This window comes from Lagopus leucura, unplaced genomic scaffold (assembly GCF_019238085.1).
Source record: "Lagopus leucura isolate 7727_CA_CO unplaced genomic scaffold, USGS_WTPT01 Super-Scaffold_100019, whole genome shotgun sequence".
In the NCBI taxonomy this organism is placed as follows: domain Eukaryota; kingdom Metazoa; phylum Chordata; class Aves; order Galliformes; family Phasianidae; genus Lagopus; species Lagopus leucura.
This window is the reverse complement of record NW_024962273.1, coordinates 5,046,994-5,063,887: the sequence shown is the minus strand read 5'-3', so window position 1 is coordinate 5,063,887 and position 16,894 is coordinate 5,046,994. Positions and strand designations below refer to the sequence as shown.

Here is a 16,894-nt window from a genome sequence, read left to right as displayed (position 1 = left end):
CATTTCTCCCATTTTAATGAGAAGCAGCCTGTAAAATATTTTGGATAAATATCTTGAACAGATATTTTCTTTAGGATGTGGAATTGCTAAGTATTTTTATTGTCTACATGAATGCTTGGGTACCAGCATTTCCTCTTTGAGATCCTTATTTTCATGTTTAAAACAGCTCAGGGGTTTCCATGGGCTATGGGGTCTGTCATGAAATGTGTTGTAATGGTCTGGGCTTTACTCTTTACAAGCTGGTGGATGGATTACAAATAGGAAAAAAAAAATATATTTGGCAGAGAAGATTTTAGCTGTTGAAGTGAATTCCACTAACCTGTTGTGACATTTTGATTTCTGTTTTTGTTTTATGTTCTGCACAAATGTGTAAGTTTCCAGTATACCCAGGATGTAGAGTAGAGCACAAGTGATTTCTGCCTTACCTCTATGGGACGGACAGCTGTTGATGAGAAGGCACTATATCATCTCACTGGTATGGTGGGGGGAAAAGAAAATTGAATGGGAATTGTTCCCCAGGTCAGGGGCACCCTTGGGAAGACATGCCCGCACATTGAAAAGCCATGCCCCTACCTTTCCCACAAGAGAAAAATAAATAGTGGTGTCACAACATGGCAATTTCTACTACATTTGTATTTAATGCTTTCCCTTCTGTGCTCCCTTTACTTAGCTAGAAACCATTCTTCTCTTCTTGGGCTGTAATTATGAATGTGTTTTGTAGGTTTTCTCAAATGAAAAATAATATTTGTACTTAAACTTTATATCTACAGAAAATATTTCAAGCTATTAGTTAAACACAGGTTCTTAGGTGTAATGTGCACTACTACTCAGTGTGAGCTTTGGGGAGGTGGCATTAAGACATAACGTGCAACAGGCATGGATCATTTTACCACTCTTTGACCCGGTGAATGAGTTGGGAGAAGTGCCTTTTGTAGAGCCTGTGTTAAGTCTCAAAGCTGTCCTCACGTGAGTTATGCTGTAGTGAAGTGCTAACTGGGCACAGAGTCCAAATGAGGCAGCTGTGGGGTTACAGTCTGGGGTCTCTGCAGGGTGTGAGAGAGCACACCCTATTACCTGGCTTAGCCTGAGGCTGCTCTGAGAATGCAGTGACAAACTTCAGTATCCTTAGGGCAGCTCTCACTCAGCACTGAACAAAGTGGAGGCTGGGAGAAGAGGACTCGAGCAATGCTCTCCTCCCAGTGCAGTACCAGGGTATGTTCGGGGCTTTGCCCTTGTTTATAGTTGATGAGGCAGCAAGAAGACAAGGTGCCATTAGCTTCTGGTTGAAAGGTCATACTGAAGTTATTTTCCTTTAATCTTAAGTACTTCAACCATAGAAAAGCAAAATAAAATTTAAACATCTGCTCTAAGCAATTCCCCTCCCCTGGTTCTATCACAGAGAATGAAGTTAAACATTGAATTATATATAGAATAATTATTGCAAAATTGCTCAGACTGCTTTTCAGTCACTGGTGTCAATTCTCTATGTGAATGAGAATGAATTCTTCAGAAGTTTAGGAAAGGTAGGAAATGATCCTATAAATTTTAGTTTGCCATTAACAAGAAGCAAATGCCATTAACAAAAAGCCATTTAAATCAGCACAATGAAGACATGTTTATTGTGAAGAATATGGATAATCCTGTCCCAGCTAGTAAGTGTCTTGGGAGTATCAGATGTGCTGCTGAGCTCCGGGACTGTTTGAGATATTGCTATGGCTTATAGGTACAGACCTTAGATAGAAGCTTTCACTATCCTAAAAACAGGATAATGTCCAGTAGGCTCAGCAACACAGCAAAAGGCTTTCCTTCACATTTGGGATGGATGAAGGAGCATACCTTGTTATTTCAGCTTAGCTACAGAATTCTCCTTAAGCTGCAGGAACCTGACTGCATGGCCGAGCCTTTGTGACTTTGAGCATAAGCTGATGGGGTTTGCTGAGGCAAGGCTTGCCTTTTGAAAGAAATGCTGGCATTTATACGTGTGCTAAGTTTCGAGTGCCATCAGTACTCACACTGGACTTAGGTTTATCCACTGAGGGGCTGTACAGTAAAGAAGAAACAAATCTAGTAGGATAGTCACCTGTGTAATGGTCAGGTGATTCAAAAATATTTGCTTAATCGGGTCTGTAGGTTCAGATAGAGTACCTACAGATAGGTTCTGGGGCTATTTTATGGCTTTGGCCATTTTACTTGTTCATTCTGTCATGTAATTTTATTTTCTTTTAACTAATACATTGTATAAAATTATTTTCACATTTTATTCTTTGTTGATCAGGGAAGAAAAAAAAAATGTATCTGTACAGTGTTAACATGAATATTGACCACAAGGTGAACAGGACCCTCTTTTTGTCAGAAACTTGCTTGTCAGCACGCTGGTGATAGATCAGATGTAAAGAAAATCACTTCTGCAAAACCAATTTGCTAAGGGACTTGTAAAATCCATTTTTAAAAAGTTACTGAGGCGAAAAAGCAAAGGACCAGCCAACCACATGTTTTGATCAGCTCTTCAAGGTCAAAAACTGCTTACTAATTCATCAAATATCTCACTGGTAGCACCGTTTGAAGAACAAACAACTCTGTGCAGATGTTCTACCTAATAACTCTAATACCATGGAAAGATGGCTAGGGTAGGAACAAACAGAATTTTTTACTTACTTCTGGCAGTGCTACAATCATAAGAGCTGTGGTCTTCAAAGCATTGGCAGCCCATGTCTGTACATTGTCCATTGCCATTACAGAAAGCAGGACAGCGGAGAATGGTAAGGATTTCCTCCTGGTTAGAAGTTGGCTGGCTTCCAACACGAAACACTTCACCTCTGTGCCTCAGCACTCGTCTTTCACACTCATTTTCCAAAAGCGCTATCAGTGCCCTTACCCAGGCCACATCATCCTTGAGCTGCAGATCTAACATGCATATATTGATGGCCTCATCTATCAGTTTTCCCAGCAGAGACTTACACGCTAAGCCAATGGTGGAATTTGCAAGAATTTGGTGGCAAATCTCCTGAGCTTTGGCAGAGGTTAGGCCGCTGGGAGTGGGCCATCCCAGTGGGAGTTTTATCCGAATCCCTTCAAAATAATCCTCTGGGAAAAAATAGGCAAAGCTTTCCGTGTCTGTCTGGCTTGGGCTATGCAACGGGTGAAGGGCTGAGTATTCAAAGTAGTTTTCTTGTCTTTTTGGTCTCTGTAGTTCTTCTGTTGGCTTGGTAAAGTTAAGGGAACTGTTGTTTTTCATGGAAGCATGATGTGAGAAGGGTTTTAATCGCTCCTCACGGCTACCTCGCTTCTTGGCTGATTTAGGGAGAGATCTTTGATCAAAAGACTTGGGCGACCGTTCCTCATCATCTCTTGAAGCAAACTCTTTGCCTGAGTGAGTGACAAACTCTGATGTAACATCCAGATATGGAATTGCAAAAGTGTAATCCACATTATCATAATGACAACCAGGAGATTGCATCTGAAAGGCATTCAGCGTCTTTAGCAAGGGCATGGACTTTGTGCTCTCCTTCTGGCATCTGCAGTAGTTTTTCCTCTGCTTCCCCTCTGAAGATGCTGGAGTTTTGTCAAATAAACTCTTCCCTGGAGGTATTCTGGTTTAAAAATACAGCGAGATTAGAGGGAGGAAAATTTCAACAAATTGATCTACACTGCTAGATAAACTTTCTTTCCCAAAGTTCAGGAATATATAAATTCAGTCTAACAAAGTACTTAAGAAAATGCTTAAATCTTTGTTTTCTTTAGTTTTTTATGCCTTTCTTGAGTTGTTCTGTACATTTTTGAGCACTAAACTGTAACTTTTTGGTAACAGATGCTTAAGTGCTTTGCTGGAGCAGTGCCTAATAGTGGGATGTCACTTTGCAGGACTTTTTCTAAGGTACAGGTTGCCCTTTGCATATCAGACATGAAATAAGACTTTGGATTCGTCTGGAGTGTGACTCAGATATAGCTTGGGGAATGGAGAATATTTCCTCTAAGAGTTGGATCTCTGTGTCTTTTTCTTTTTTCTTGGCATACTTCATTTCTGACCTCTAATGGCACTTTCTTTGAGCTTTTCTTTTGATACAAAGCAGTTTTCTTTTGATCATAGGGTTTGTATATCATGTAATGAAAGGTGATTTTTTTCTCCTTTTTTTTTTTTAATTTACTACCACTTTAATGATGGATGAACTTCTAGAGAGTTCAGTTTGAATAAACAGCCGAGATTGAAGTTTGTCTGGAAATTTCATGATCTTATTTGTGCAGTGCAAGAGGAATTCCTAAAGCTTCATAGAAAAAGATATGCTTCTTGTCTCAATAGTTGGCAGCACTTTATTTCCAGACAAATTTGAAACATTACCAAAAATGTAAATTATTTTGGCATCAGTTTTGTCTTGCAGCCAAAATATAGAGGGTTCAGGAAGGTTGAAAGCATTTGTCAACATTGTAAGACAAACCCTAGATACTGTTGTGGAAAGCAGATTTGGCTTTATACAGTTTTGACAATATATATTGAAGATGGCATATGTGATGGGGATGTATGCCTTGGAAAGGCTTGAGGCCCTGATAACCTCTGTGCTTTCTTACAGGGAATACACTTCTGCAAGCTGGGAAGGACTTCTGCACGAGATAACTAAAGAAATGCTGCTTCTTCCTGCCCATAACCAAGGAAGATATGAAAGCAAATATTTCAAGGCGAATTGGATGCTAATAGAGAGTAAGAGTTCCAAAGAGAATAGTGTTTCTGATTTCTCTATAACTAACTGCAGAAAGTATGAAAAAAAATATTCTATCTACTTAACATATATGTTTTAAAATTTGTCTCTTCCTTGTTCACGTGCTCCTTAGAGACTGGGAGGCTCTGATATTGTTTTATTGTTTAAATATTGCATCGGAAAGCCAATGTTTAAAACAGATCTGTTTTCAGCTGCTTGGGAAAGGAGGGAGCCAGTGAAAAAACTGAGCTATCAGATGGTGAGCAATCATCCTAGCTTCAGGTGCTGCAGAAAACATAGTGTGCTTAGTGTCATTTAAAATGAAATTAAAAGCAGCAGCAGTACAGTGACCCTCCAGGCTGTATTTTTTATTGCATCATTTCTCCGTTGGTGGATCAGAGACCGATCTAGTCTCTCCTGGATGTAGTAGTAGCCTTTCCATTGGCTTAGTTGGTTTTTGAATCTGGCTCTGAAGAGTCCTTGAGACTCCATCTTTGGCAGTACTGCAAAATTAAACTCATTGCCCCACTTGCCCTTCTCACATAGCTGCAGTTTCCCATACCATTCCTGAAGGTACCCTCCATCACATGTGCCAAGCACTAGTGCATTCCTTGCTGTTTTATAAGTGAATTCCTGTATGCTCTGCTCTGGCTTCTGATCTTTCAACAAACTTGTTTTGAACAGCTGCTTGTTAGCCTATCTTCAGGTAGGAGGAAGTTTGTCATTCTTGCACCAAACTGTTTCTCCTTTTGCCATCCCAGAAGCAAGCCTGATTCATCCTCATAATTTTAAAGCATTAGAGATGGCTGTTGATTTCTAAGTAGTGCTATGTAGGCTGGTTGAATATATCTAGAATGTGGTTGAAGTATTTGCTCATTTTCTGAGCCTTAGCCAGAGTCTAAAATCTGTTGCATTTATTGTGTGCTAAGTTCCCATGCACGGATTAAGTGGAACATTAAGTTGCATACTTAGCTATCAGACTACAGTTAGGATTTGATCCAACTGTGCCAAGTTTTCACACACGTTCTTCCCATATTGAATTGAAATGACTATCACAGCACGAGCTGATCTTGAGATATCTTCACAAGTAAACATAACTGGCCACATCCACCTCATTTGTTTCTTATTTGAAAAACATACTTCATAAGCAAACGTACACAGCCAAAAAAAAAAAAATAATTCAGTTTTGGAAACACCTTTTAGGAGTGTTTTGAGTTCAAAACTATGGAATTAAAGTGGGGACTCCTGATTTTGGTTCCAGACAATCTCTCTCAGGAAGTTCAAGGTTTTTGAACCAACCACCATCATCAGAGGAGTAGATATTAACTTTTAGCATGGTACATATATTATCACACACTCTCAAAATGTAACATTTAACCTATACTCACATATTGCAATTAGTGTTCAGGAATAAAAGAACAAGTGAAATACCAAACCCTTAATTAATCCCTATTGTCAATTATCTACATTTTCCACTGCAGGTGAGAACTGCATCCTTTTTTAACAGCTGAGTGGGATCTTAACACAGCTGTTAACTTGACATGACTCGTGAATATAAAACTTCTCCTTGGTAACTGCTGATTCTCATTGTGCTGACTGAAAAACCAGCCACCATGCTGCTTGGATGATAATGGGCCTCCAGGCTTTCCTTGTCTGATGAAGCTGATCTCTATTCCAGGTAATTAGGGGTGTACATAATGAAATAAGTGTATCAGCATCCCTGGAATAACTGCTATAGGGCATCACCCAGCCTGTCATCCTTTCTCACTTTGTACCTCCACTCCTCTATGAAGTCTTCCTCAGGCACATTGTTCAAGTCGTTGTGACTGATCCCATCAAAGAGGCCACACAAACCTCTGGTGCTGTTGAAGTCACTGCTTGGTATCCTCACTGTCAAGCCCATTCCCCACTCACTCACATCGGCTCGAATGAACGCTCCTGAAGGGAATAGGATCTGAAGGGACAGAAAAAAAACAGTGAAGCCCCTACTGAGCATTTTTATGCAATTAAAAGTGTCCCTTTCTATAAATGAAAATCTCAGGGCAGAAACTTGGTGATGCTGGTGGTTATTTAAGATCACTTAGATGCATTAACGACTATTTATTTGTGCTATTATTTAACTTGTTTTCAGTTCTCGTGTTGCTACCATCTGACAGTGTTACACAAACATAAACCCGCATAAGGACTTCCTTTTTAAAGCAATAATTAAATTCTTTGAGATTTTCCCACTGGTAGGTTACAAGATAATTTTTCAAGCGACTTCCATGACAATAGGCCACCCTCGTGTCTTTGCCAGGAAATCATTTCTTTTAGATAAACTGCCAAGTATTGAAAAACAGCTTTCTTCCCTCTGAAAAATCGTTTCATTTTCCAAGGCTGGATTACCCAGAAAATGATTGTGTTTTAAAGTAGATAAAGCAATTTTCTCATTAAAGAACTTCTGGTAGGCTTATACTGACCTTTAAAAGAAAAAAAAATGGTGAGGGTAAGACAAAGAAGTAGCTGTGCAGATAATGGATTTTTCAGATTGGTGGTCCAAACAAATTTAAAAAAAAAAAAAAAAAAAAGAACAAATCTGTTCAACTGCATTGTATTTTTGTTTGCTTGCTTTGTTTTACTAGGTAAGAAGAAAATGATTGTGAAATTGATCCATGCTGGGAGTGGGAGGAGGAGTTCTCTATCCGGATAAGTAACCTTAATACTTTCATCCACAATTAAATGTTACCAGTTAATTTTGAAAAGCACATTAAATGGTTGGAAACATCTCACTACAATGATTTCTAAATATCTTAGTTTTTTTTAAATCACTCCTGGCTGAGAATAATTGATTCAGCCAAATAATGCCCATTGCTTTTTTCTGTATTTTTTTTGGTCCTTTATACTCTCTTCCAAACCAAACCTACTAATATCTGTGAGAAGTGAGTAACTTACGTTTGTATTTCTGTGCTGGAACCCAGATTTACATTTTGGCTGCAATAAATAGCAATCTTATTCATTTGAGCTTCTCAGCCCTCTTTTCAACCAGGAGAACACTTTTGTGGAGCTTGAGACCTTGGCTGTATGTTTTGCTTTCCAAGGGAACTTAAAAAGCCAGTTGTTTTAATACATAGAGCAGAACAACTGCAGCTGACATAGTGTTGGGCAGTGTTTGTTTTCCTCCTTTTGAAAAACCTTTGAGTTATGTGCTTTCCTGCTGGGATGAGCATCTCCCACAAGGCCATCTATGAAATCCTTAAGGTCAAACTTGCTGTTTCAACCTTCTGTGCTGTGTGAATGGGTATTTCCAGGGGATTTATTTTCAGAAGTCCATAGCCCTTCCTTTCCTGCTGCCCTTGGGCAAGGCAAGCCATCTGCCAGGAGGAGCTGACCACAGCCCAGGTTTTCTTAAATCACCTGGATTTAAAACTGTTGGCAGGAACTCTGAAGAAGATTTTTTTGAGACCTCAGTTTAAAGAGAAGAAGGTGATGGGCTGCTGAAAACCACTGCAGAAAGGAGTGATGGTAAGCAAATGGAGGTACACTGCTCATGGTGGTAACTCAGGGACCATATTTGTTGTCTACAATTCCATTCAGATCAGGGCAGCATTTCTATTTACATACCAGAGGTGTCCTAATTTATTTTCAACACAAAGGAAATCAGTGAAACTTACCTGAGGTGCAAATGAGGATAGGGTTTCTTGCTGCAATTATTCTAGTAATAAAACAGTAACTGTATTGCATTCAGTTGCAAAATGAAATGACAGCTTGCTTTCTGCTTTTTCTCTATTCTGTAATTAACAGAATTTCAATTACTACCTCATCAAGATCTTTTCCAAGAGATTGCAAGGACAGCCAAACACAGGCAGTCCCTGGCAGCGTTCTGGCTCTGCTGTGAACCTAACTTTACCCAAAATATCTTCTGGCAATAAATCTTGATGATAAAATTTTAGGATAAAAATTATCTTCCTGGCTGTAATTTCCCCTTGGTACAGCCCACTCTTATTCTTCCAGTGATTTCACTGGATTAGCGTGAAGAAATCATGCAAAATGCATCATGCAAAATTTGTTATGGTCAGATAAGGTTTTTAGGCAAATACTTTAAATTACAGAAAATGTTGCACGTTTGCTGCCCATTTTCATGGCTTTTGAGTGCTGTCTGTATCCGGCTAACATTGCCTTGCTCTTTGTCTAAGACTGCATTGTTTTACCTGTGAAACTTACTTCAATGTCTATATCGTAAAGCTCTGAAACAAAATTTGCACTGTGGGTTCAGTAGTACCTAGCATGAACGAACCAAGAGCAGTTTGGTAAGCAGCAATACTGGCACTCTGATGCATCTCTGAGAAATTTCTGGAAATCCTTGTTTTGTTTGTTTTACAGTTGGTTAAACCAATGCTTCCACCAGCTTCTTCCCCGTGTCTCATTTTCCCGTACATTTTGCTGCTGATGCTCTCATGGCTTCAGATGGATAATTTTCACAGCAGCTTCGTTAATGATTCAGAAATATTAAACTCACGTTTTTAACAACGACAACAACAGGAGTACTCAAATCTCCACGTACTGTTATCTTTCTCCCTCCGTAGGACGTTAGGATTTTGACCTGTGGTGATGCCTCAGTACTTTGGATGCTGAGCTGCGGCCTGCTGTCCCGAAAGTGCCCATTGCAGGCATCCAGGCGGACGACGTCGCTCCCTTCCCATGCAGCCACCCCACAGTTGCAGGCAGTGGCAGAGTGGTGTCCCCCACAGTCCCACTGACGGACGTGCACTTCGAATGCCCGTGACGTGCTCTGGCACAAAAGGAAGGTGCCGATTTTATAGTTATCGTAACGCCTAAACAAGGAGAAACAAAACCAGGGTTTAGAGGCCCATTGAATCCACATGGAGCAGATGTACGAGCCATTCCAGCACCTGCCTTGGAAAGGCCTGGACGTGGAAGCATCTCTCCAGTACCATGAGCAAGATGATGCAGTCGCTGTTATTAATTGGGAGTGTAGAAGAATTCTTGAGAAAACCTGGTTGCTGTCTGTGAGCTGCTGCTATGGCAACGGGCATGGATAAAAAGGATAAACAATTGAAAAAAGCAAATGGGAAGAAATTCCTGCTCCCAGGACTTTAAAAATATGTTTTGTTTCTAACTGGATGCTGTACAGCACAATATTCTTCAAAGAAAAATCAATGCACAGATAACCTCATATGCGACTAACTACTAACTTTTTCTAGTCTGACTGTGTCTGGGCATTTCATGTGAATCACAGAATCATAGAATGTCTTGGGTTGGGAGGGACCTCAAGGATCACGAATCTCCAACCCCCCTGCCACATGCAGGGCTGCCAACCTCTACATTTAATACTAGACCAGGGTGCCCAGGGCTCCATCCACTCTGGCCTTGAACACCTTGGGAGAGAAGGAGGAGCTACAGCTGAAAGCCCTTGAAAACAAAGTTGGTTCCCCTCCCAAGAATTTCATTGTAACCATTGCTTCCTCTCTAAATGGATTGTCAGCCAATGTATTGCATGATGTGGAACAATCCTCTCATTCTTCTCTCTACGAAATTCCTTGCTCTAACTGAGCAAACCAATTTTGCAAGTGTTTCCCCTCTGTGCAGGCCTGATACAACTTCTAAAATAGGACCTTCAAGAGCATCCCTCTCTCCTTGTTCTTCTGTTTCCTCATACCGTGACCTCATTTGACAGTTACTCTACTTTATTGCCATGTGATGTTTAAAAGTAAAGAAAATAGGGGCTGTATTTTTTATATATGTGGTTGGAGATTTCTCCACATAAGCCAACAGCTGCCATCTGTGAAAGCAGCAGGTTCTTCTGCTTCCTTTTAAGGCACTGCACTTAGTTTTAAACTTCATTTTTAGGAAACTAAGTATAATGGAAACTAAGTCATAAGCATTTTTGTTTTTTTTTCCAGTAAAAACGAAAATGTAAAACTGAACATTAAAAAAAAAAATCAACCACTAAACTGAATAACAGGATTATTTTTAAGCTATGTCATAAAAACATCGATAATTTTTCAGTCAGTGAATGCTTTCTGTACAGATGAGAAAATAATTTGTTGTATTTTGGCTCAAGAACAAAGAATGTTTAACATGCATATATCTGAATTTTATTTCTCTCTAGAATGAAAGCCATAGAAAAATATGTACCTGAAAACGCAGCAAGAATTTAAATTCCAACTGCTTTTCTCTGCAAGAAACCACATTTGACATTATACTTCATCTTGAAAAACTTAGCGAAGTTGGCCGTAAAATGATATGATATTGAATGGTTTTGCCTCATCTTATTTTCTAATCAGGTACATAAATCCTAAGTACGTTGTGCAGATGCTGCTGCTAAGACTGATTAGAATTAAGGGCAACATAAAAGATAGTCTTGTAAAATCAAGTGCATTTGGACCTCTACACTGGAAAGACTGGGAAGCCAGGAATTTAACAAGGATCACCTTTCTCAGTTTCCTTTGACCAGACATTTCAACAGGAAGAGCCTAGGAGGAAGATGTTTAGAGAGGCTGATGGAAAATAATGCATTGAAATGGCTGCATCCAGATTAATCAGGTATATCTGGTAAATAAGATTGTATTAGCGTATACATTCCAGCAATGGGAGTTATTTACTGCTTAATAAGCACTGACAGTGGAGCCAGTCCAACGCTATTGGAAGTCACAGTCCTTCAGTTAAGTCATGACAGATTGTACAGCACATAACAAACTTGTGATGGTGTCTAAATTGGAGCTTTCAACTGCCTTTGAATTACACAAATGGATAATTGAATGTAATCAGGTAAACTTTTGTGGTTTTTATACAACTGTAATTGTGATAATGATTCTTTGGACAACATTTGAGAAATCAAATTGCAGACTTGTGGAGCTAAAATCATGAAGTTATTGGAGGTCTTGCAAAAGGGGAGCTATGCATATTTTTGTGCCCAGGCACTATTGCTTGTTTCTGAATTACTTTTCACAGTGCACTTCCCATTCTGCTTCCCTAATTGCCTATAGTAAAGGGTGTACTGGATGTGGCTTCCTCCCTCCTCATGTATGTATTTTTCAAAGAGTGCATCATGTTCCTGCCCTGAGGTGAATTCATGTCTCAAATTGTGCACTCAAACCAAGGAAGTAAATAAAAATACTCCTATGTCTTTTGTTATGTCTGTGAGATGCTGTAGGAATTGTTTCTGTTGGTTTGTGATAAGAAGGAAGTACACAAGAACCTTACTATTAGTAGCATTAGAATAACTAATGCAATATGCTATTGCCACCAAGCTATCTTTATTATGAATTCACTTGTTACTGGGGCTTCACCTGAAGTTTTTCCTCCAAAGTTTTGCTTATTTGTTGATGTTTATTTGTTGACATATCCCTCAAGACTCCCTCTTTCCTTACAAGTAAGAAGTACTTTACTCTAGTTATGACCCCAGGAAGGACTGGCTGATGCTGAAGGATGTCCTCTGATTCCAGAGCTTATCAGTAAAGACTGGTGGCGTTGTTCTCAGAGACTGTTGAGTTATCTTCAGCAGCCATTGGATCCTTGGGTAATTTCTAAAGGCTACCAAGAAAGAGCAATACTTCTGTGAGGGATGATCATGACCAGAACTTATCTGTGGGCTGCTGTAATGAATGCTGTTAAAAATGAATGCCAGCCACAAGCATGAAGCCCTACAAGGCAGGGATTTGTCATTATGAGGAAATGGAGTCATTCTTTCTGTTACAATATTGATGGATGGGTTTATGTGTGTGAGAAATCTTTTAAAAAGTTTTTGTTTTTTTTAAGGTAAGATGCAATATAATGTGAATGATATATATAGTTTGCGAGGAATATTTCCCTTTTTATATTCTGCCTTACAAGGATTTTCTCCATATTTAGTTTTAAGCTAATACTTCACTTTACATTTAAGAACCTACAATTTATGTCAGGAAAAGCTTTTATGTTTATACTGTGCCATAACTAATAATGAGGGTTATGCTTTTGCTTTACCAGGCTTTCACATTTGTTTAATTTAGAAGTTACTTTACTATAAAAGGAAGAGCTCTCTCTGGATTTTAGCTAGTATAATTAATGCTGTTTCACACTGATGCACCAATATACAGAAATTGATTGTGCTCACATGAAAAATACAACAGATTCTTCCTTGATTTTCCATCTTTTCTTTTGGTCAAAGGAGTAAAATAATGACAAGATAAATATTTCTACAGAAGCATACCAGCCAGAAGCACACCAGCCAAAAGCACACCAAAGGGAAGTGCTGTCATTAGAAGTGTGAGTTCGGTATTTCAGTTATGCAATGAACAACAAACTATCTCAGATGCACTGTGAGTTCAGTACGTCAAATTAAAAACCATTGAAAGTATATCTATAGATGTTACAAAATGAACTATTATTTGGAATCCCAAAGGTTGAATTTTTCTATTTTTCTGTCTGCTTCCATTCTTGCTTGCCTCCATTGTGTATTTTCCCTTCTCTTTGCCATCTTTTGGTGGAAAAATCAAAAAAGGTAAGCAAACCTATGAAAGGCAGGGATGTGTTTATGTTTTGCCTATCTGAGTAAAAAACACTTCTACTGCTTTGCTTTTTGCAGTGTTCCCTATTTACATACATTCTCTTGCTTTCCATATGACAGGTTTTCCCCAGGACTCCACAAAGAGAGGATGGAAGAGGTGCCAAAGAGGCAACTGATGGCCATCCTGCCACAGCAGCAGAGCTGGTAAGCTGACCTACAGGATGCTAGGTGGAGTGATTTCCCTGGGTTATATTGCTTACTGGTTGCTCTGCTGTTGACCTCAGAGGCAGTTTTGGTAGTTTCCCACTACATGCTCTCTCATGACGAAGGGAAATGCTTCACATCCATAGCTCTGTGTCAGCCTTTGTCTATAAACTGTAAGTTTGTACCCTGACACATACAGGTATTGCATTCCCCACACCCCATATACAGCGTTTTAAAATCATTCCTAACAACATTTTTTTGGATAGGCACACAGAGAAGTTGCTTAACTGACAACTAATAGGGTAGCATAATCATTACAGTAATTGAAACAGATATTATTTACAGTAATAAATGGGAATATAAGTAGGAGTAATGGGACTGTGAAATGATGGGTAAAAAACTTGGCTGAGTATCAAGAAATGATATATCTTAGTGGAATAACCTGGTTATTGAGGTGGCTCATTTAAAGCTACTCTGGGCAGAGCAGTAATGAATGTCCACAGTGAAGAAACGTGTGGTTATTGAAGGGCCAGGTGTTCCTGGGTCTTTGCTGCCTCAAGGCAAGATGCCACAGAAGGATGGGTGCTCCCAAACTCCCTGTGCTCAAATGGAATTGTAAATTGCTTGGAAACATTTCTGTGTACTGTCAGTAACAGGGTTCCAAACTCAGCTGTTCAAATAAAATTTCTCTATATTACTTTAGACCTTTTTTTCCCCATGGAAGATATGTAAAAATATTCTACATGGCTGAGAGCATTCCACCATGCCAAGAAGTAATCTTATGACTTCCTAAACATGATGGCTTGTTAGGTCCCTGTCCGGTCCTGGCCCTAAATCAGAAGGGAATATTTTACAAAACAAATGTTTGGAGAGTTCTAAAATAATATTCTAACTTTTTTTTTAATATATAGAGTTGAAATAATGGCGGATACCAAGAAGCATGTGGATATCTGTGTGTCACTCTTAGTTCTTCCTCAGCCTCTTTATGTTTAGAAATCAAAAGCTTGACCACATTATAGATGATATGCATCAAAGGAGGGCAAATGGAAAAGTGTGCAGAAGTAATCTCTTGGCTGAGACTATTCAGTTTAGGCAACATCTTTCTTTGAGGCAATTGTGTAAGCCTTTAAAGGAGCCACTGTCCTCATTTAATCAAGAGATTTCCTCAGTTTTAACGTCATTTTAGAGTTCATGTTCTGGTAAATACATGCTACTGCCTCCAGAGCATGCTGGATTGAAACTGGGACATTAGAATATCAAAATTAGAATATCACTCCTGCTGAGCCCCTGTGGACGCTGTGCTCATGAAGTCATTATCTGTGCCATTAGGAGGTTAATGGCAGAATGACAAAATGGAATGTGATCTGAAATATTAGTAACTTCGATTCAAACGTGCCAGATGCAAACTTTAAAAACTTTCTGTTACACTGAATAGCTAAGGTTCAGATTTTTAAAAACACAGGGTACCACCTTTGGTTCACTAAGTCTCCAAGCAGCTTATGCAGGAAGATGCTGGACAAGACAGAGGGAAGTAAAACTATTTTTGCAACTTTTTGCACACTTTCCCTGATATCTGCCCCTCATATTCACCGAACTTCTTTTATCTGAGACAATACATCCCTTTTTATCTACTTTTTTCTGATTGTGACTGTGACTGTCAACTCCATGCAGAGGTACAGCTGCAGATTTGGTAATCCAAATAGATAGGAAAATACAAAAACATCCTTAAACTGAGGGAATTTTTATCAGGAATTACTAAATTCCTACGAAGGACACAGGCTGTTCCCATGTGTGGTCCTAACACTGGGACATAATGGCTCACCCGAGTGAAACAGTGGTACCTCTAACACTATGCCACCTGGAATAGAAACCCTCCTGAAGTCATCAATGACACTTTTGTTTAAAGAGCAGTTTGGAGCCTGACCTTGGCCTTATAAAAATTATTCATTCTCAAAACCATTGCAATTTCAAGATTAATCCAATTCCAGTTCTTTTGTTAAAAAGAATATAAACAGCTGAAAGGAAACAATGTGTGTTACTGAGGCACAACATTAATCTATATAAACAAACTAATACAATACTCTTTTGATATTCTAATGTAAAACCAAATGCATTCTATATCCAGAAACTGAAAACTGCAGTAATTGAGCCAAATTATTTCAAAGCAGAATACTCACCATCCATCAAACGTGATAATGTGTGGATCAGTGAAAGAGTAGCAGTTCCCTGTTGGGAGGTCCTGAACTGTGACCTAGTTAAAATGAAATGCGTAATGAATACAGTCTACACAGCAGTTTTTCTTCATTACCACTCCTCACAAAACATTAGGAGCAAGATTCATGTGTCAAGTACAAACTGAAATCTGACTTCTAAAACATGATTGCAGGTGGGTGCAAAATAGGGTTCGCTTTCAAGCAACTGCATTTAATCACATGCAATATGGGAGTTCAAAGTGCTCCCATTCTACTCAACGTAGTGTGCTGGCTGGTGAAAAGAGAAGCTTTTCTGATAAACTTTTTTTTGTGAAGAAGTAGATCATTCTATGAAATTATCAAGAGAGTAGAGTGCTCGTTAAATTGCACTAATTTTAATGCCTGAAGTGCGGTAAAAGGTATGCTGTAATTAAGTAGCATTAGCATATTTTAGCAATAGTCGCTGTCTGTCCCCTAGTTTGACCTTAAATTTCCTGATGCAGCACATGAATGGCTGATTTATATATTTGATGTGCACGTTATTGATTGGGTGCTGGTGGTGATGGCCCAAACTAGGCTGGTGGAGCTGTCGGCATTTGGCACCTGAACAAAAGAGGAAAGGATCTAACAGAACAACAATCTGCAGCATAAACCCATTGTAACTTGGACATAAAGTGGGCCACAGAGGAGATCTAAGAGTCCCCGTGACATGCAAGAAGCAGATGTGTCTATAAAAAACAGAGATCAGGCAAATCCCTTTGAAGTCACAAATCTGAACCTTGGGCCATGCTGGGCCTGCACTGCCTCATTCACTGGAGATGGCACTTTGTCAGGGCCATATACTCTACTATCCAGTTCCCAGAAATGCAGAACTGGGGTATACAGTGATTTGCAGTATGAAGAGCTCCCAGTCACACTGATAGAAGTGATGAAGTGTTATGGTTTTCCCATATCCAGCCTGCCAGCCTTATTTCTTGGTCAGGGCTGTTAATTCCTTGCTTGCTTGCTTACTGCCCATGAGAAATCCAGAGGCACAATTCAGTTAGTACTGCCACAGTCTGCAGAGCGAGTAAGAAGAATGGCCACTATATCCTTGTGCAACCTTTTAGTGATAAAGCAGAATTTAGCTTTTAGGAAAAGTGGTGAAATTAAATAAATGAATAAGAGGGTGAAGATAGAAGCACAGTAGCTGATAAAACTCCTCACCTGAGGCAGTATGTCATCTGTGTTTCAAAATGTCCCTTAACCATCACACAGAGACACTGCTTAGACACCCACAGGTGTCTGGCATCCCAGACTATTAAAGTGATTGTCTGGAGGAA

General features: G+C 39.3%; 1 protein-coding gene across 47 annotated transcripts in view; it reads right to left on the bottom strand.

Annotated features, from left to right (window-relative positions):
- Window positions 1-16,894, bottom strand: part of LOC122183568 (von Willebrand factor D and EGF domain-containing protein-like) — a 290,489-nt gene that overhangs the window by 86,496 nt on the left and 187,099 nt on the right. For 45 of the 47 annotated variants that reach the window (XR_006180287.1, XR_006180288.1, XR_006180289.1 and 42 more), the window contains 4 exons: window positions 15,558-15,631; window positions 9,232-9,502; window positions 6,467-6,645; window positions 2,656-3,590 (listed from right to left, as the gene is read on the bottom strand). Coding sequence is in view for 44 of the 47 variants with exons in the window: in XM_042877646.1 (XP_042733580.1) it covers window positions 2,656-3,590; window positions 6,467-6,645; window positions 9,232-9,502; window positions 15,558-15,631 (1,459 nt within the window). In the remaining 3 variants the exon portion in view is untranslated. Of the gene's footprint in view, window positions 1-2,655; window positions 3,591-6,466; window positions 6,646-9,231; window positions 9,503-9,584; window positions 9,709-15,557; window positions 15,632-16,894 lie in introns of all 47 variants that reach the window. The other 2 variants (XM_042877647.1, XM_042877648.1) reach the window with 2 other exon arrangements.